Genomic DNA, 20,678 nt, shown 5'->3' with positions numbered 1-20,678 from the left:
CGCTGGGATTATAATGATCTGATACAAGGATGGAAATTGAAATTCTGAATTGTACAGAATAAGGATATTAACCAGATTGAACATAGAATGATTTATTGGCATGTATAGATGAGCATTCCAAATCCAGGCTAGAAAATCTAGAACATGGAGTACAGTTGGAGAATAAGGGCTAAATCATTTAGGACTTTCCAAAGATGTACGGGTTAGGTTGATTGGCTATGCTAAATTGACCCTAGTGATTGGGGTATTGGCAAGGTAATTGTGTGGAGTTACGGGGATAGGGCCTGGGTGGGATTGTGGTCGGTACAGTCTTGATAGGCCGAATGACCTCCTTCTGTAGGGATTCTATGATTCTATTCTATGACTGGGATGAGGAGAAATTTCTTCACTCAAAAGAGTTGTGAATCTTTGGAATCCTTTAACCAGAGGGTTGTGGATGCACCCATGTTGAGTATATTTAAGACTAAAGGGGGATGGCCTCGTGGTATTACCGCCAGATTATTAATCCAGAAACTCAGCTTATGTTCTAGGGACCCAGATTTGAATCCCGCCACGGCAGATGGTGGAATTTGAATTCAATAATTTAAAAAAATCTGGAATTAAGAATCTACTGATGACAATGAAACCATTGCCAATTGTTGGAAAACCCATCAAGTTCACTAATGTCCTTTAGGGAAGGGAAATCTGCCGTCCTTACCTGGTCTGGCCTACATGTGACTCCAGAGCCACAGCAATGTGGTTGACTCTCAACTGCCCTCTGAACAAGGGCAACTAGTGATGGGCAATAAATGCTGGCCAGCCAGCGACGCCCATGTCCCAAGAATGAATAAAAACAAAAGAAAGATTCTTTCTGAATCAAGGGATGTGCAGAGCAGACAGGAAAGTGAAGTTGAAGCTATGATCGAATTGAATGGCAGAGCAGGCCTGATGGGCCACGTGGTCTACTCCAGTTCCTATTTCTTATGTTCTCACTTGAGAACTATGCTGTGAAAGCTCAAATATTGCTAATCTTTGAGTGACAAATCTGTGGTACTGAACAGCCGTGGGAACTTCCCAAAATATCTTGAGGTGGTTTTAGATAGTGGTTTCACATTCCGTCAACACCTGACAAAAAAATGCAGCCCTGGGTGAGGGCCAGGATCAACTTGGTTCCCAAGTCGGGGCAACTGGGAAGCCGATGCTCACTGTCACAGAATGACCTTTGCTCTTGTTTTCACAACTAAATATTGTTACAACTGGACCCCAGCTTTGATGTGGATTATAAATGTCTGGTTACAGCTCTCCAGCCAGGTCTAAACGCAAACTGCCACGCTGCTCACTGGCTAGTACAAGTCTTTAGAGTAACTCCCTTTCCAGGAGCGAGGTCCCCGAAATTTGTTAAATTCTGGACGATGCACCCCCAAATTGTTTAACCCCCGGGTGAGGAGGGATGAGCTGGTTACCTTCCTTATTCTACCCCCTCTACTGGTTGCAGCAAGATTACTTAAGAAGGATCACTTCCTTGCAGAATTTTCCTAGTCCCAATATATTTATGTTTTAAAAGAAGCCAATTTAGCCAGGCTTTCTTGAGTTTAAGAAAGGGTGAGACTATTAGCTACTAAATGCGAGAAAAATAATAAAACATGTATGTACAGATTAGAAATGAGAATTGAGTCCAAACAAAAGGATCAATCTTTGACTTGTCCGTGGAGAGCAGGTGGTGAAATGTTGCGCCCATTGAGGTTCGTGATTCCAGTAACGGTGACTTCAGCAGTAGAATAGCTTTTTTTTATTCATTCGTAGGGCATGGGTGTCTCTGGCTGGCCAGCATTTATTAGTTGAGAGTCAACCACATTACTGTGGCTCTGGAGTCACATGGAGGCTGGACCGGGTAAGGACAGCAGATTTAGACCATAAGACGTAGGAGCAGAATTAGGCCACTCGGCCCATCGAGCCTGGTCTGCCATTCAATCATGGCTGATATTTTTCTCATCCCCATTCACCTGCCTTTTCCCCATAACCCATGATCCCCTTATTAATCAAGAGACTATCTATCTCTGTCTTAAAGACACTCAATGACCTGGCCTCCACAGCCTTCTGCAGCAAAGAGTTCCACAGATTCACCAGTCTCTGGCTGAAGAAATTCCTCCTCATCTCTGTTTTAAAGGATCATCCCTTTAGCCTGAGGTTTGTGCCCTCTGGTTCTAGTTTTTCCTACTAGTGGAAACATCCTCTCCACATCCACTCTATCCAGGCCTCGCAGTATTCTGTAAGTGTTAATAAGATCCCCGCTCATCCTTCTAAACTCCAAGTCCCTTTGTGTTTCTGATTTTCTAACCATTTTCCCATTTTGAAAATAGTCTATGCCTCCATTCCTCCTTCCGAAGTGCATAACCTCACACTTTTCCACATTGTATTCCATCTGCCACTTCTTTGCCCACTCTTCTAACCTGTCCAGATTTTTCTGCAGCCCCCCTGCTCCCTCAATACTACCTGCCCCTCTACAGATCTTTGTTTCCCTTTCCTTCCCTAAAGGACATCAGTGGTTAGCACTGCTGCCTTACAGTACCAGGGACCCCGGCTCGATTCCTGGGTCACTGTCTATGTGGAGTTTGCACGTTCTCCCCATGTCTGCATGGGTTTCCACCAGATGCTCCGGTTTCCTCTCTCATCCTGAAAAACATGCTGCATTTCCTTGCAGTCCCTTTCTGTGCGACATTCCTTTGTTCATTACCGAGATGTTACAATGGAATTTGAGGAGGTCACAATGGAGGTGGGAGCTCTGCAACAAACTGTCTTCATCTCCTGATCCTGCGATTTCAGCATCACCAAAGACACCTCGAAACACGTTAGGGGCACATCAGGCCTGGACTGTGGTGACTCGGGGAATTTCACAGTAACTTAATTGCAGTGTTAATGTAAGGCTTGTGATTAATAAATAAACTTTACTTTAGATGGGGTTTTTCCGACAATCGATAATGGTTTCATGGTCATCAGCAGATTCTTAGTCCCTGATTTTTTTTTATTGAATTCAAATTCCACCATCTGCTGTGGTGGGATTTGAACCCAGTTCCCCAGAACTTTAGCTGAGTTTCTGAATTCATAGTCCAGCAACAATACCATTAGGAATCGCCTCCCCTTGAGTTGGTCTCCAGATTCCAGCTTCCTGCAGTTTAGCTGAGAATTTGTCCAGCTTTCTTTTCAGCTGTAGCTTTGCTGAGTTGACTTGTTTCAGAAGGAGAGGGAGCGAGAGAGAGAGACTTGTATTTCACCTGGCTTAGAGAGGGGTGGGAGCAGGTTGATGTGGGGAGTCCTGCTCTCTTTTAATTCCTGTGTCACACACTCTGACACACCCAACATTAGTCCACACGAACCAAGTCTTGAAGCTGGCTTTTATCCCAGTCTCAGTAAGAGACAGTGCTATGTTCCAAGTCAGGATGATGAGTAGCTTGGAGGGGATACTCCAGGTGGTGGTGTTCCAAGATATCTGCTGCCCTTCTGCTTCTAGATGTTAGTGGTCATGGATTTGGAAGGTGCTGTCTAAGGAACCTTGGTGAGTTACTGCAGTGCATCTTGTAGATAGTACACACTGCTGTTACTGAGCATTGGGGATGGAGGGAATGAATGTTTGTGAATGAAGTGTCAAAATCAATTGGGCTGCTTTGTCCTGGATGGTGTGGAGCTTCTTGAGAGTAGTTGGAGCTGCACCCATCCAGGCAAGTGAAGGGTTTTCCATCACACTCCTAACCTGTACCTTGTAGATGGTGGACAAACTTTGAGTCAGGACGTGAGTTATTCACTGCAAGATTCCTAGCCTCTGACCTGCTCTTGTAGCCACAGTATCTATATGACTAGTTCAATTTCTGGTCAATGGTAACTCCCAGGATGTTGACATTGGGGGAATTCAGCGATGGTAATTGAAGCCATTGAATGTCAAGGCATCTGTCCTTATAATTGTGGAATTCCATCCCTTGTATCATCCGTGTGAATCTATGCTGTTCATTCTCTATAGTTTGTGTCCTCACTATAACTGGGTGCTCAGCTCCATTTGCAGCCAAATTATTGTATGCAAAATTTGATCATTATCTCTTTGTAAAATACTCTGTGGTCCTATTTATAAAACCCACTGACACATCTGTTTGTGTGTGTGTGAGAAACAAGTTGCATTTACAGAGCAGTTTTCACAATATCACAAAGCAGTTTACAGCCAATAAAGTATTCTTCAAATGTCACCGTGGTAAAGTTGCAAAATATGACAGTAAAACTGCACAAAGCAAGGTTCTGAAAGCAGGAATGTGATCAATGTCCAGATTAGTTGTTTGAGTGCAGGAACATTGGGCCAGGGGATGTTTAATCACGGCTCAGATGGGACCTCACTTTACCATCACATCTGGAAGATGGTTCCGTATTCCTGTAGCACCAGCCAAGATGATGTGGTCAAGGCCTGAAGTGGGACTGGACCACACAGCCTGCTACCTTGAAGGTGAGATTGCTGCCACTGAGCCAAGACTGATCGGAACCAAGCAAGAGAACGTGAATGTGGGAAAGCTAAAAGCCGGAGGAATTGTACATGAAGGAAATAGTGTCAATTGGGAATGAAAGGCTGGGTTTTGTGGGGCAGATGGAGGTTTCGTCCTTTGGGCAGTGAACCAGTCGGGAATCCCCATCAGTTCCCTTGGGGGAAGCCTGACGGTATCACGTGCCCTTCAGGCAGTTAACTGGTCACCTTCGAGCCTCCCCCACAATTGAAGACCCCGTAGTGGATCCGCTGAAGCCTGTTGACCAATCCGGCGCTGGCAAATAATCACCAGCACCAGTGGGAGTGGTCACAGGAATGCACCCACGAAAGACACAGGAACATTGTGAGAACCTAGCCCAAAGATAGGAGAGAGGGTGGGAGGAATGTGGTGGGTCATGGGAGAGGAGGAGCAAGGATATGGAGGCGGGGCAGAGGGTGGCTTTCAGTGGCCCGAGGCCCAGTCCCTCAATCGGGCACGAGAGTACATGACAACGAGGAACCCCCTCGGCAAGGCTGATGGTCAACTTGACAGGGTTTCCTAGGCGACCTTTCGAGGGTGCAGGAGGGTGTGGCTCCCGTTAAACCCTTGAGGCTGCGCAATATTTGCCGTGGCCTCGGGTACAATGGGCGCCAGTCGCCTCGGTGATGAGCTTAATTGTCATCCCGTTGCCGGTGACCAGTAATCCAACACCCGCCCCTTCCACCCTCCGACTATCCAGGGCGGTTCGTCCATTAAACTAACATGGGGCCTCTCTTGCAATTTACGTGCTCCTGCATTAAATCCAGCCCGTAATATGGGAGGGTCTAGTACCAGGTGAGAATATAGATGGATTAAACCACTACCAGTCCAAAAATCAGAGCAGTTGTGTGTAGAGCTTGTTCATTTATACTGATTAATTACACAATCATAAAGTCCCTACAGTGCAGGAGGAGGCCCATTAAGTCTGCACCAACTCTCCGACAGAGTATTTTACCCAGGCCCTCTTTCCCCCATCCTATCCCCATAACCCCACACATTTACCATGGCGAATCCGATTTTTGATGAAGGTACAATTAGCAACGGAGAAGGGGAGAGGAGATGGAGGTTGGGGGGGTTCTTGGGAGAGGAAGGGAGTCTGGGCAGAGAGAGGGGGAAGGGTGATGGGGGGGTGGGTGTCCAAAGCAGTTGTGTGAATCAATACTAATCAGCAATCACTTTGATAAAATCCATACCACTCTCAACTGCTGGGCAAAAATACCAATCACTGTTGCCCTGTGGGCCTACCTCTTGTGCTCATTAATACCCCCAGCCTGTATCCATTGCCAGTTGTAGATTGCAAGGGAGCGGTTGGGAAAAACTTGCATCTTTAGAGGACTTTTCATGACATTTCAAAGTTCTTTACAGCCAATAAAGTCATTTAGAAGTGTGATCATTGTTGTAATATGTGGAAACCCTCTCAGTGACGCAAAGATATGCTGTGTCCATAAATCAGGCTAGAGTTATAAACTTTGTTGAAAGTAAAAAACTAAATGGTGATAGATGTTTGTTCAGTAAATAGACCTGTGAAATAAATCACTAATTTACTTGTAAGGTTTTGTTTTACTAAAATGAATGCATTCGTGTTGCGGTAACCTGTAGTTAGTTTGCAATTTTTTCTGGACTTAGAAATCACCTTTATAGATGATCCTTGACATGACTGAAGGTCTGCCTCCTGTATCTAATAAGGATGATAAGATTATTAGATTATATCTAATAAGGATAATAATAATCATTTTCCACTCCATCTGACGAAGGAGCAGTGCTCCGAAAGCTTATGGTATTTGCTACCAAATAAACCTGTTGGACTTTAACCTGGTGTTGTGAGACTTCTTACTGTGTTCACCCCAGTCCAATGCTGGCATCTCCACATCTAATAAGGAAGACAGTCACGTCTTTAGTAAAGGCAACACGTGGTATGATGTTAGTTTTTTAAAAATCTTGATCTGTGCAGCTCTCTCAGCTGCAGTGTTTCTCAGCTCATTGCCTCAGCTGATGTCATTATTGTTGCCAGCTTGACTGGAAATGTCCTTTTATTGCTAATTAAGTGGCTTAAATGGGGTTGTTTGTGTTTACTCTGGGATTGGTTTTATGGCATTGTTAGGAGGACAGTCATGTGTTTTTGGACAGTTTTTTTTTAGTGAGTTTAAGGTTTCATTTTCTGTTTGGCAAGAGTTAAAGTTGAGTTTTAGAAGGGGCATCAATTTGAAAAGAAGTCCTTCTCTCCCTGGTTTTTGGGAAATTCTACTGGTTAGCTGAAAGCAAGGTCTTGCTTTTCTGAAGGGGGGAACTGGCTGCTGGTGGCTTGCCTAGAGTCCCTGGTGTTTTGGGAAACTGTCCTGACTTTAAACTGCTCTGAGTCTGCCCAGAGAACTGCCAACTTCTCCCAAAGGTCTCAAGTCCAGTATCACATGAGCATTAGTCTTTGCTGTGTTAAACCTGTGAAAAGGATCTTTTGACTACGGAATTAGTTTGATTGGAACACATTAGATATATTTGTTAAGGGTTATACATTATAGTGGTTGTTCTGTTTCTTGTTTGTAATTGATAAAAGTTCTTGCTAATTTTCTTAGTATACATGTTAACTATATTCTTAAATAAACTTTGTTTGATAAAAGCTCCCTAGTGGGTCATTTGAATCATACCTGAAATGAAACATCTCATGGTTATCCTCGCCAAATTCAAAGTGCAAAACCTATGATCCAGGCGGGCTTCATAAAACACTTTGGAGTTTCTGACCTGAACCATAACAGTGATATGAACTTTCCAGCCAAGATGCATAGCTGCCTAATGCTTGCGAGGATCTTGGATGCAAGGGGTTTGGGAACAATTCGCTCAGATTCCTAGGGCTGTGCGTAATCCAAATTCTTCAGTTATTATTCAGATAATAAATAGGAACCTTATCGTTAAACTTAACAAGATGATTGACAGTCACAAGAAAATATTTTTTCAAAATAATTATAAATTTGCTGGTATAATTGAAAGGAAAAATAAAACACCAGATTGTTATTTGTTGAAAGTGTATAAAGAGATTCATTCTAACTTTCTCTTAAAAGGTGCAGTAATAGTGAAGCAGCAATTGCAAATATAACCATAGCCATGTCACTAGTATGCTGACACAGCTAGACTGAGTGCAGTTGTGTGTGTAAGAGTGTGTGCGTGCAGATTATTAAGGGCTGTATAATCTACAAACACAGTTTTAGATGCCACAATGTTGGTCACCTATGCAGGCAAATAGATAACTGTCCCTAAGGTGGGGCTATGTCACCTCTTATTGGAGTGAACATGATCATCTGCAATTCTTCTGCTGAAGCCACTGTCATAGAATCCCAACAGTGCAGAAAGAGGCCATTCGGCCCATTGAGTCTGCACCGACTCTCTGAAAGAGCATCTTACCCAGGCCCTATCCCCGTAACCCCACACATTTACCCCACTAATCCCTCCCAACCCACACATCTTGGGACACTAAGGGACAATTCAGCATGGCCAATCCGCCTACCCTGCACATCTTTGGACTGTGGGAGGAAATTGGAGCCGCTGAAGGAAATATTTACTCCAAGCTATGTCATGCAAATATCATGTCCTGTAGCAGTCTTGGCTACCATATTTTCACTTCTGTCAGTGAGCATGTTTTCTTTTTTCTTTCTGAAATGTGTTCAAATGATCAGAGATAAAAATTTGTACCGGTTTGCTTTCCCTCTCTTCCTTTTCTTAAAGGTTATTGGTCTTGTTGAGGTGTTGTCTCCTGTCGAGTACGGATGTCGGTTTCAATGCAGTTCCTCTATCAAAAACCACTTCCCCTTCTAATGTTCCTCAACCTCTCAGATCTTTCATCCTTTCTCATGGCTGTAACTAGGGGCTGGAATTTACAGTTGGAATAGGTGGTGATTGGTCCGCTTGCTCCCACCTCCGCCAGCTCAGCGAATCAAGCGTGGATGGCCAATTAATAGCTGCCAATGGGACAACAACTAATGGTGCAAAGGGGGGGCTCTGTGTCCAATCGGGAGTCTCGGCCAGGATGTCATGTGGCAGAGGGGTGATACTGTGAACAGGAAATCCATAACGGTTAACATAGAAACATAGAAAATAGGAGCGGGGGGGAGGCCATTCGGCCCTTCGAGCCTGCACCACCATTCAATATGATCATGGCTGATCATGCACTTTCAGTATCCCACTCCCGCTTTCTCCCCGTACTTCTTGATTTCTTTAGCCGCAAGGGCCACGTCCAGCTCCCTCTTGAACATCGTGAACAAACTCGCCCCAACAGCTTTCTGTGGTAGAGAATTCCACAGGTTGACAACTCGCTGAGTGAAGAAATTCTTCCTCATCTCAATCCTGAATGGCTTATTCCTTATTCTTAGACTGTGACCCCTAGTTCAGAACTTCCCCAACATCAGGAACATTCTTCCCACATCTAGCCTGTCCAGGATTTTATATGTTTCAATTTGATCCTCTCTCATTCTTCTAAATTCCAGTGAGGGGAGGTGATGGCCTAGTGGTATTATCGCTAGACTATTAATCCAGAAACTCAGCTAATGTTCTGGGGATCTGGGTTCAAATCTCGCCACGGCAGCTGGTGGAATTTGAATTCGATAAAAAGTATCTGGAATTAAGAATCTACTGATGACCATGAAACCATTGTCGATTGTTGGAAAAACCCATCTGGTCCTTTAAGAAAGGAAATCTGCCATCCTTACTTGGTCTGGCCTACATGTGACTCCAGAGCCACAGCAATGTGGTTGATCCTCAACTGCCCTAGGACAACTAGGGATGGGCAATAAATGCTGGCCAGCCAGTGACGCCCATGTCCCATGAATGAATTTTAAAAAGTACAAGTCCAGTTGATCCAGTCTCTCTTCATATGTCAGTCCTGCCATTCCAGGAATCAGTCTGGTGAACCTTTGCTGGACTCCCTCAATAGCAATAATGTCCTTCCTCAGACTAGGAGACCAAAACTGCACACAATACTCAAGGTGTGGCCTCATCAAGGCCCTGTATAACTGCAGCAAGACACCCTTACTCCTATACTCAAATCATCTTGCTATAAAGACCAGCATGCCATTAGCTTTCCATTTAAATTTAAATTTCTCTGAATCAGACTTTATTCCATCGGGAAATCTCAGAAAAGTCAATAATTGAATTCTGAGATCATACAGATGTTGCCACCTTCACTGGTGGAATTTGCTGCTACGTTCAGCTATGGTCCCAGTCACAGGTCCTTTCTTCCACCCTTGCATCCCCTTGATATTCCTGCCATAAAGCCCTTCCAAACTTTCCCATCCAACATCCGGAAAATGCAGCGGGCAGTGACAAATTGCACACAATTGGCTCTGTAAAAAAACTCAGTAGATTGTTAATTAGCAATTTCAAAATGTCAGGCAATCTTCTGCCTGTAATATCGGAGACTGGTGTGATGGCGTCGTAGTGTTGGTTTATTTTACATTTGTGTGGCACAGGTGGAGGACCGAGTGGGGGCGGCGGGGAGGGGTGTCAGTCTGCCTGATTTAGGGCTAAATTTTACGGCCACAAGTGTTCCCGATCTCTAAAGTAGTGGAATATCCCAAAGCACTTAGCAGCCAGTTAGGTGTACCTGAAAAGTGTAATGTGGAAAGTACAACAGCCAATTTGTGGACAGCAGGCTCCCACAAACAGCAAGGAGACAATGATTGGATAATCTATAAGAAGTCTCACAACACCAGGTTAAAGTCCAACAGGTTTATTTGGAATCACGAGCTTTCGGAGCACTGCTCCTTCATCACTTTAACCTGGTGTTGTGAGACTTCTTACAGTGCCGACCCCAGTCCAACCCCGGCATCTCCACAAAATGGATAATCTATGTTAAGACTGTTGATCGAGGAATAAATATTTGCCAGGACACTGAGGAGAACCACCCTCTGTGCCTCTTCTTGGAGCTTTTACATTTACCCAAGATGGGTCTTCAGTATATCGTCTTATTTGTCAGTGTAGTAATGCCCCAGTTATTGCACTGGAGCGCAACCTAAATTAAAGGCTCAAGTCTTTGATGTGGGACATGAACCTGTAACCTTCTGACACCGAGGAGAATGTTGGCATGTGGAGCAAAGACTCAATGAACGTAGGCTTGGTTGTTGATCAAGTGAGGAGTACCTCACAAAGCCCGAAAGTTCTGAGTGTTGTACATTAGAAGCAGTAAAGCAGTTACCCCACAGTGGGAGCCGTGCCTTTTACTAAGTGCTTGTTCTTTGTTCTGCAGGCCTCATGGCTCACAAGTTGACAGTCCACGATTACCAGCTGCTGCTGAACGAGGGCTGGGTCAGGTGAGTGAGCGAGCGAGCATTGATGACATTGACGAGGAACCGAGTCCACTTATCACCTACAGATCTAGGAGAAAGAACAATACAGCACAGGAACAGGCCCTTCGGCCCTCCAAGCCTGCGCCACTCATGTGCCCAACTAGACCATTTGTTTGTATCCCTCAATACCCAGTCTGTTCATGTGGCTATCTAGATAAGTCTTAAACGATCCCAGCGTGTCCGCCTCAATCACCTCGCTTGGCAGTGCATTCCAGGCCCCCACCACCCTCTGTGTAAAATACGTCTCCCTGACATCTGTGTTGAACCTTGCCCCCCTCACCTTGAACCCGTGACCCCTTGTGTTCGCCACCTCCGACCTGGGAAAAAGCTTCCCACTGTTCACCCTATCTATGCCTTTCATAATTTTGTACACCTCTATTAGGTCGCCCCTCATCCTCCGTCTTTCCAGGGAGAACAACCCCAGTTTACCCAATCTCTCCTCATAGCTAAGACCCTCCATACCAGGCAACATCCTGGTAAACCTTTTCTGCACTCTCTCCAAAGCCTCCACGTCCTTCTGGTAGTGTGGCGACCAGAACTGGACGCAGTATTCCAAATGTGGCCGAACCAACGTTCTATACAGCTGCAACATCATATGCCAACTTTTATATTCTATGCCCCGTCCAATAAAGGCAAGCATGCCATATGCCGCCTTCACCACCCTCTCCACCTGTGCTGCCACCAGAGAACCTGATGCAGAGCACGATAAGTTTAGTTGAGGCACCTGATAGACTTGTACGGATCTCAGTTTTCTTCAAACAACTTCAAGTTTAAAAAAATGTTAAAGTTAAAATTTATTTATTAGTCACAAGTAAGCTTACATTAACACTGCAATGAAGTTACTATGAAAACCCCCCCTCCCTAGTCGTCACGCTCCAGCGCCTGTTCGGGTACTCTGAGGGAGAATTTAGTATGGTCAATGCACCTAATCAGCACATCTTTGGACTATGGGAGGAAACCGGAGCACCCGAAGGAAACCCACACAGACGTGGGGAGAATGTGCAAACTCCGCACAGACAGTGACCCAAGCCAGGAATCGAACCCGGGTCTCTGGTGTTGTGAGGCAGCAGTGCTAACCATTGTGCCACCGTGCCATCCTAAGTCTTCATTACTTCCAATAATACCCCATGCTGCCCGGATGTCTCAGTGGGAGGTTGACTGTCCCGTGCAGTCCGCTATTTAATACTCAATGGATACTGGGTTAGCTAATCTATGCTGGGATGCCGCAGTTAACATCAGCGGCTTTGGTGGAAAAAAACTGGAAGCTTCTGCTCTCAATTGCGAGCTGTGTTTTTTTTTAAACATTTGTTGATGGGATGTGGGGGGTCGCTGTCTGAGCCTACATTTATTCCCCAAACCTGAGGGTATTTTAGAGTCAACCACATGGCTCTGGAGTCACATGTAGGCCAGACCAAGTTAGGACGGCAGATTTTCTTCCCTAAAGGGCATTAGCAAACAGATGGATTTTTACGACAATCGACAAAGTTATCATTAGAATTTTAATTCCAGATTTTTATTGAATTCAAATTTCACTATCTGCCATGGTGGGAATTGAACCCGGGTCTCCAGAGCATTACCCTGGGTCTCTGGGTTACTAGTCCAGCGACAATACTGCTACGCCACTGCTTCCCCATGTAATACCTCATGGTCCAATACTCTGCCAATGTGGAGTTAGATTTTCGGTCTGTTGGCTGTGAAGGGCTGGAGAAAGGCTGACCCGGTATCTAACCTGAGGTAAAAAAAGAGAGAGCTAGCGCAACCTGCCAATCATTGACACCTGTCGAAAGCGAGATAACATTCGGAGAACCGGGAATCCTGATAAACAGGTTAAAATATGAGGAACAGTAGACCTTCCCTTTAGTATTGAAATTTGAAGAATGATTTAATTGAGGTGATTAAAGAATTTGATAGGATAGAGAGAAACTATTAACTCGGATGGAGAAAGCCAGAAAACAAAATGGGGGACAGAACTTTAAAATTGGAGTTTAATCTTTCAGGAATTGAACATTTTTTTCACACAAAGCATGTGGAATCTGGAACTCTGTCCCACAAGAAGCCATTGCTTGTTAATAGAAACTTTCAAAACCAAGATTTGGTTTGATTTATTATTGTCACATGTATTAGTATACAGTGAAAAGTATTGTTTCTTGCGCGCTATACAGACAAAGCATACCAGAGTTGGAAAGGAGAGGGTGCAGAATGTAGTGTTACAGTCATAGCTAGGGTGTAGAGAAAGATCAACTTAATATAAGGTAGGTCCATTCAAAAGTCTGACAGCAGCAGGGAAGAAGCTGTTCTTGAGTCAATTGGTACGTGGTCTCAGACCTTTGTATCTTTTTCCTGATGGAAGAAGGTGGAAGAGAGAATGGCCGGGGTGCATGGGGTCCTTTGAGTACTCTGGCTGCTTTTCCGAGGCAGCGGGAAGTGTAGACAGAGTCAATGGATGGGAGGCTAGTTGGCGTGATGGACTGGGCTTCGTTCACGACCCTTTGTAGTTTCTTGCGGTCTTGGACAGAGCAGGAGTATTATTAGGGAAGGGTAGTAAGGGACATGGAACCAAATAAGGTAGGTGGACAGGTGAACTGCAATATATTTGAATGGCAAAACGGGCTTGAGGGGCTGAATGATCTCTCCTCCCCTGTTCCTGATTTTGGTCATCCACTTGCCAGTCTTGTTGATCAGGAAGAAAGTGGGGATGAACTGTAGGAAGCCAATCAAGGAGTGTAACGGAAGAAATCACGCCTTCAAATATCACTGGGGTTTTTGAAGGAGAGTGACCGACCACAGACTCGCAGACACTGCAATTGGTTAACTTCAAATATTTTTAGAAATCAAATGACTGTAGGCAAGAAATCTCCATCAATTAACTGGTGTCCTGTGTGGGCTAGAATCATACGTTCTTCCTCTGCAAGTTTCCCAGAATCTTTGATGTAGAAAAGCTAGACTATGTATTTAGTGGTGTACAAGTCCCACAGCTCTGGGACCGTCACAGACAAAACAAAATCAGACTTTGGATATTTTCAACTCTATTTTCGACAGGAACATGAGTTGGAGATGGGACTATAGGAATAGGGGCAGGCCATTCAGCCCATCGAGTCTGCTCCACCATTCAATGCGATCATGACTGATCAGGCACTGATTAGACACTTCAATGCCTTTTACACCCACTATCCCCATAACCCTTTATGTTGTTTTAAAATCAGAAATCTATCAATCTCTGCTTCAAATATACTCAGTGACTGAGCTACCACAGCCTCTGGGGTAGAGAATTTCAAAGATTCACAAACATCTGTGTAAAGAAGTTTCTCCTCTTCTCAGTCCTAAATGGCATCCCCCTTATTTTAAAATTGTGGCCCCTGGTTCTAGACTCTTTGGAATCCTCAAACAAGGGAACCATCTTACCTTCATCTACCCTGTCTATTCTTTTAAGTATTTTGTAGGTTTCAATGAGATCACCTCTCATTCTTCGAAACTCTGGAGAGTACAGGCCTAGTTTGCCCAATCTCTCTTCATAAGACAGTCCTGCCATCTCCGGAACAAGTCTGGTGAACCTTCATTACGCTCCCTCTATGGTAATAGTGTCCTTTCTGAGGTAAGGGGACCAAAATTGCGCACAATACTCCAGGTGTGGTCTAACCAAGCTCCTATACAATTGAAGCCAGACCTCACTACTCCTGCACTATTGCAATAAACGCTAACATTCCATTTGCCTTCCTAATAACTTGCTGCACCTGCATATTAGCCTTCAGTGACTTATAGACAAGAACACCCAGATCCCTTCGTACATCCACACTTTCTAATCTCATCATTTCGGAAACACTCTGCACATCTGTTCCTCCTACCAAAAGGGATTATATAATTCTGACTCTGACTAGTGCTCCCTCTAGTGAAAGTCTGGCTAGGGATGGATCTCTCACAATGATCTCTCTAACATCTTGCTCAGGTTGCAGGAAGACTTGAGCCCTTTTAGCGAGCAGTTTGGATTATGGTTTCTGTCTGATTTTCTGCAGTTGGCCAAGCATCACCCAGTGTTTTATATTCTACTGATCCTTTAGTACCTCCCACTCCACTTCTCTGTTATTTTTTCTCTCTTTCTATCTGTGTCTTTCCAGATATACCTGCTTGTCCCTCTTTGCAAGTTCTCTTATCTCTCTCTCCCCCCCTCTCTCTCTCTTCCTCTCCCTCTCTCTCTCTCTCTCCCTTCCTCTCCCTCTCTCTCTCTCCCTTCCTCTCCCTCTCTCTCTCCCTTCCTCTCCCTCTCTCTCCAGCTTCAGGTTCTGCATGGACCCTTCATTAACCTTAAATATTTGTTCTCTATAGGATATTTATTAGTGTCACAAGTTGGCTTACATTAACCCTGCATGAGAGTTCCAGAGAGTGGGAACATGGTTAGTTGAAGTAAAAAACTCTGATGATGAAGCAGGGCAGCATGGTGGCACAGTGGTTAGCACAGCTGCCTCACAGCGCCAGGGACCCGAGTTCAATTCCCAGCTTGGGTCTCTGTCTGTGCAGAGTCTGCACATTCGCCCTGTGTCTGTGTGGGTTTCCTCCAAGTGCTCCGGTTTCCTCCCACAGTCTGAAAGATGTGCTGGTTAGGTGCATTGGCCGTGCTAAATTCTCCCTCAGTGTTACCCGAACAGGTGCCGGAGTGTGGTGACTAGGAGATTTTCACAGTAACCTCATTGCAGAGTTAATGTAAAGCTATTTGTGATACTAGTAAATAAATAAACTTTGAAATAAATAAAACTATTGGCACCTCTGGAACACCCGCAGACCTGAATGCCAATGTAAAATCATCCAGGCCTTCTCCCGACTCCACCCCCCATTACCCCATTCATCTCGAGGGCTACTGCAATGTGAGCGATCATGCCCATATTTGCCCTTCTACAGGCTCATTCAGCCTACAGGGCTCTGCTGATTAACAAGTTCATGTCTACGCCTGTGGAGAGGAAATTCCCAGCTGTGGGAATCACAGCCCTGAACTGAACTGAACCTCCAGGTTCCTCAGGAGTGAACTGAGTGCTTTTTTTACCCCTTTAGCAAACTGGAAGCTGCTCGAGCTCGAGATAAGCTGGTATCCGAGGATGAATCGTAATGGATCTGTTAGCCCTGTTTCTCTCTCCACAGACGCTGCCAGGTCTGCTGAGCTTATCCAACATGTTCTGTTTTTATTTCAGATCTCCAGCATCTGCAGTATTTTGTTGTTATTATCTGAGGTAATCCGGTCTCTGCACTGAGAGGGGTTTCTGCTGCTCTGTAGCCAGAGATACCGTTTAAGCCAATTGAGCTGAGGACTGTAGATTGAGTCAATAACAGGACCTTCATTCAGGTGGAGAGTTTGAGCTCCCTCGATGAGCATAGCATTTTCTGTTCATTTGTGGGACATGGGCATCGCTGACTGGCCAGCATTTATTGACCATCCCTAATTGCTCTTATTCAGAGGAGCAGTTGAGAGTCAACCACATTGCTGTGGCTCTGGAGTCACATGTAGGCCAGACCAGGTAAGGACAGCAGATTTCCTTCCCTAAAGGACATTAGTGAACCCGATGGGTTTTTCCGACAATCGACAATGGTTCATTGAATTCTTAATTCCAGATATTTTTTTATCGAATTCAAATTCCACCACCTGCCGTGGGGGGATTCGATCCCGGGTTCCCAGAACATTAGCTGAGTTTCTGGATTAATTGTCTAGCGATAATACCACTAGGCCATCGCCTTCTTCTAGTTTATCCAGTCAGTAGTTGGTTCTCACACAGGGGTTCGGTGAACCTGCTACATTTGGCCTCATGGCTTTGGATTAGGTTAGAGGGGAAACTCAGCCACCCAGCAAGCTTTGCTGGCTTTGTGTGCGAGAGAGAGAGAGCGTGAGGGAAAGGTGTGCATGAACAGTGGGTGTCTGGGGCTGGGGAGTGTGGGGTTAATGAGGCTGTGACTATTATGAATGGTTATCACGATGCAGTGTGTCAGAAGGTCCATGAGGTAGGCCTTCAAGACTGAAGAATGGGAGCTCTGACTCCTAACCCCTTAAGGTTTAAAGTTTATTTATTAGTGTCATGAGTAGGCTTACATTAACGCTGCAATGAAGTTACTGTGAAAATCCCCTAGTCGCCACACTCCGCCACCTGTTCGGGTACACTGAGGGAGAATTTAGCATGGCCAATGCACCTGACCAGCACGTCTTTCAGACAGTGGGAGGAAACCGGAGCATCCAGAGGAAACCCACGCAGACACGGGGAGAACGTGCAGACTCCACACAAACAGTGACCTAAGTCGGGATTCGAACCCAGGCCCGCTGTGAGGCAGCAGTGTTAACCACTGTGCCACCTTCCCGCCCTGGGGTCACATGACCTGCGCTCTTAAAGGGGCAGCACGCACCCCAACCTACATATATCACCGTGACCTTCTGCAGTTTGACAGGCTTTGTTTGAGATTAAATGTGTTGTATTTAAGAGCACCTGATCTTTTGGGAGTTGGGATTCATTTCTTTCCTTCACAACCAAGGTGACAAAAGGACACTTGAGTCAGCAGCGATTCAGACATACTGATAACTCTTAATGCACAGATCCTTGCTCACGCAGGATTCAGGTTAAAGAACCAACGGCTCTGAGCTCCAAACCGAAAGCTGCAAAGATTTTCATCAGGATTGAGGCCGATTCCTACGCGTATCTCACACAAACCATTTTAGTTCCAGAGCCTCAGGCTGAGCTGCTCTGAACTCTTGCAAAAGCTGAGTTTTCCCACTGGCTTTGGGACCCCAACGTTGGGACCAAGTAAGCTCGCAATTGCCAGTAGAGATCAGAATGGGGAAGCTATTCTTTTGGAGGTGACCTTAAATTAACAGGTTGGGTGGGTGGGCGGGCCACCCCAATGCTGCCAGCCCAATCCGAGGTGGGCTCAGATGAGGCAGGAACGGGATGGAGAGGGAGTCTCAACATGGAGGGACTGCAAAGAGGTAAACACTCAGCAGCCAAGCACATAGGCCCCTCTGATTGAAGGAGAAACCCATCTGGATGGCTTGCTGGGCCCCCGAGTGTGGGGGTTGGGGAAGGAGGGGGAAGGAGAGATATGCCTTTTCTGACTGCAGCCCCCTGTGTACGGGGGGGGGGGTCTCTCTGCAGTAGGGAAAATACTGATGTTCTAAATGATGCTCTAAATGGCCCATAATTGGGGTCTTAAATATATTAGTCAGCTGCCCACCTTTTCAGCAGGTAGAGATTCCTGCCAGCACCGGGGAAATTTTCACAGGGAACTCTTTCCTGCTCACCCTCCCCCACCCCGCCCCAATTGTCTCATTCCATTGCTATACTAAGCATTATTTAACGATGGTAACATGTATGACGTTACGTTGATTCAGTATGTTCAGGGAGCGCTCAAACTCACCGGACTGAGTTACAGATTAGAATATATTGCGAGGGTTCAGATGCTTTCTTTATGTTATGGGTGGCACGGTGGCACAGTGGTTAGCACTGCTGCCTCACAGCGCCAGGGGAACCAGGTTCAATTCCAGTTTTGGGTCACTGTCTGTGTGGAGTTTATACGTTCTCCCCGTGTCTGCATGGGTTTCCTCCGGGTGCTCCGGTTTCCTCCCACACTCCAAAGACGCGCGGGTTAGGTGGATTGGCCGTGCTAAATTGCCCCTTAGTGTCAGGATGATTAGTAGAATAAATATGTGGGGTTATGAGGGTAGATGGGATTGTTGTCAGTGCAGGCTTGATGGGCTGAATGGTCTTTTCTGCACTGTAAGGATTCTATGATTTACCTGGGAATGGGTTAGAGATGGATAGTATTAGGGTTTATGTTAATAGACGAATAGTCCAGTGTTCAAATTCCAGCGTGACAGTTTGAGAATTGGAATTCAGTTTAAAAACTTTTTAAAAATGTGTCAGTAAAAGTAGCCATTAAGCTGCAGCTGTTTAAAAACTCAACTCTTTCATTAATGTTCTTTACGGATGAAAATCTGGTGTTTTGACCTGATCTGGACTACACAAAACCACAGTCTGGTCACTTCATTGTCGTAAACCCAGTCAACTCTAACCTTCTCTGAGCAACTAGTGATCGACAATAAATATCAGCAATGTCTACAGTCCTAGGAAAAAATATTTAAAAATAAAGTTCATGTTGGAACCAGGAAGAAATTCGGAGAATTTATACATAAAAGCCTAGGAATAGTTGGCTAATCTGTCCAGAGCCAGTGTGTGACATTAACTGCAATTGTTTTTTACATTGTGTAGGAGTGGGAAGTATCTGTATAAAGCTGCTATGCCTGTTACATGTTGCCCCACCTACCCAATGAGGTAAGCACAGCTTTAAGTATCTGTTCTGAAATCCCACACTCAATTCTTAAAGTATTAAAGAGTTTGCTAAGTTTAGCAAGTTATTTCTTCTGGGTGTGAATTTTGCAATCCATCAAACATTAAGCATGTCAGTGCTAGCGAACAAAACATTTATTTCACTTAATGGGTCAGTGGAAATCTCCAACTCAAGCAAAGTATAACAAAAAGCTCCTTCTACAGTCAAACACTCCAACTACAGCTTTCCCCCCTTTAAATCACTTTACTTCATTGTTTTAGCTCAATGTGGGGAAGTTTCCTCATAGCACAGCCTCTGTCTTCATCTTAGCTTGGTTACTGAGCATGTTCGGGAACAGTGACCACAATTCAGTAAGCTTTAAGGTATTGATGGGTAAAGATAAGTATAATCCGCAAGTTAAGGTGCTAAATTGGGGGAAGGCTAATTACAACAATATTAGGCAGGAGCTGAAGAAAGTAGATTGGGGCCAGATGTTTGAGGGCAAATCAACATCTGGCATGTGGAAGGCTTTCAAATGTAAGTTGAAAGGAATTCGGGAACGGTACATTCCTATCAGGGTGAAGGATAAGTATGGCAAGTTTCAGGAATCTTGGATAATAAGAGATGTTATAAGCCTAGTCAAAAAGCAAAAGTCAAGGCTAGGAGGCTGGGAACACACGAAGCAGGTGTGGAATACAAGGAAAGTAGAAAGAAACTTAAGCAAAGAGTAAGGAGAGCTAAAAGGAGTCACGAAAAGTCATTGGCCAGCAGGATTAAGGAAAATCCCAAGGCTTTTTATACATATGTAAAGAGCAAGAGGGTAGCCAGTGAGAGTTGGCCCACTCAAGGACAGGGGAGGGAATCTATGCATGGAGCCAGAGGAAGTGGGTGAAGTATTAAATGAGTACTTTGCGTCAGTATTCACCAAAGAGAAAGACTTGGTGGATGATGAATCTGGGAAAGGATGTGTCGATAGTTTGAATCATTTTGAGATCAAAAAGGTATTGGGGTTCTTGAGAAACATTAAAGTAGACAAGTCCCCAGGGCCTGATATACCTGAGAATACAGAGAGAGGCAAGGGAGGAAATTGCTGAGGCCTTGAGAGAAATCTTTGTATCCTCACTGGCTACAGGGGAGATACACACAGTAAGAAGCCTCACAACAGCAGGTTAAAGTCCAACAGGTTTATTTGGTAGCACAAGCCACTAGCTTTCGGAGCGCTGCTCCTTCGTCAGGTAAGTGAGAGTTCTGTTCACAAACAGTGCATATAAAGACACAAACTCAATTTACAAAATACTGGTTGGAATGCGAGTCTTTACAGGTAATCAAGTCTTAAAGGTACAGACAATGTGAGTGAACTCCCACTTACCTGATGAAGGAGCAGCGCTCCGAAAGCTAGTGGCTTGTGCTACCAAACAAACCTATTGGACTTTAACCTGGTGTTGTGAGACTTCTTACTGTGTTTACCCCAGTGTTTAAAACCCCAGGGTTTAAAAATTGGCAAGTCATGTCGCAGCTTCATAGAACTTGGGTGGAACAGTGG

The 20,678-nt window shown here is 45.0% G+C and overlaps 1 protein-coding gene across 4 annotated transcripts in view; it reads left to right on the top strand.

The window, feature by feature from the left end:
• LOC144479851 (arginyl-tRNA--protein transferase 1-like) overlaps nt 1–20,678 on the top strand; it is a 69,573-nt gene that overhangs the window by 9,634 nt on the left and 39,261 nt on the right. For 3 of the 4 annotated variants that reach the window (XM_078198852.1, XM_078198850.1, XM_078198849.1), the window contains exons 2-3: nt 10,747–10,810; nt 19,078–19,140. In XM_078198852.1, the coding sequence (XP_078054978.1) occupies nt 10,747–10,810; nt 19,078–19,140 (127 nt within the window). The remainder of the gene's footprint in view (nt 1–10,746; nt 10,811–19,077; nt 19,141–20,678) is intronic. The other variant, XM_078198851.1, reaches the window with a different exon arrangement.

Source organism: Mustelus asterias, chromosome 27, assembly GCF_964213995.1.
Source record: "Mustelus asterias chromosome 27, sMusAst1.hap1.1, whole genome shotgun sequence".
Classification (NCBI taxonomy): Eukaryota; Metazoa; Chordata; class Chondrichthyes; order Carcharhiniformes; family Triakidae; genus Mustelus; species Mustelus asterias.
The sequence above is the reverse complement of the archived record's forward strand: the minus strand, read 5'-3'. Positions and strand labels throughout refer to the sequence as shown.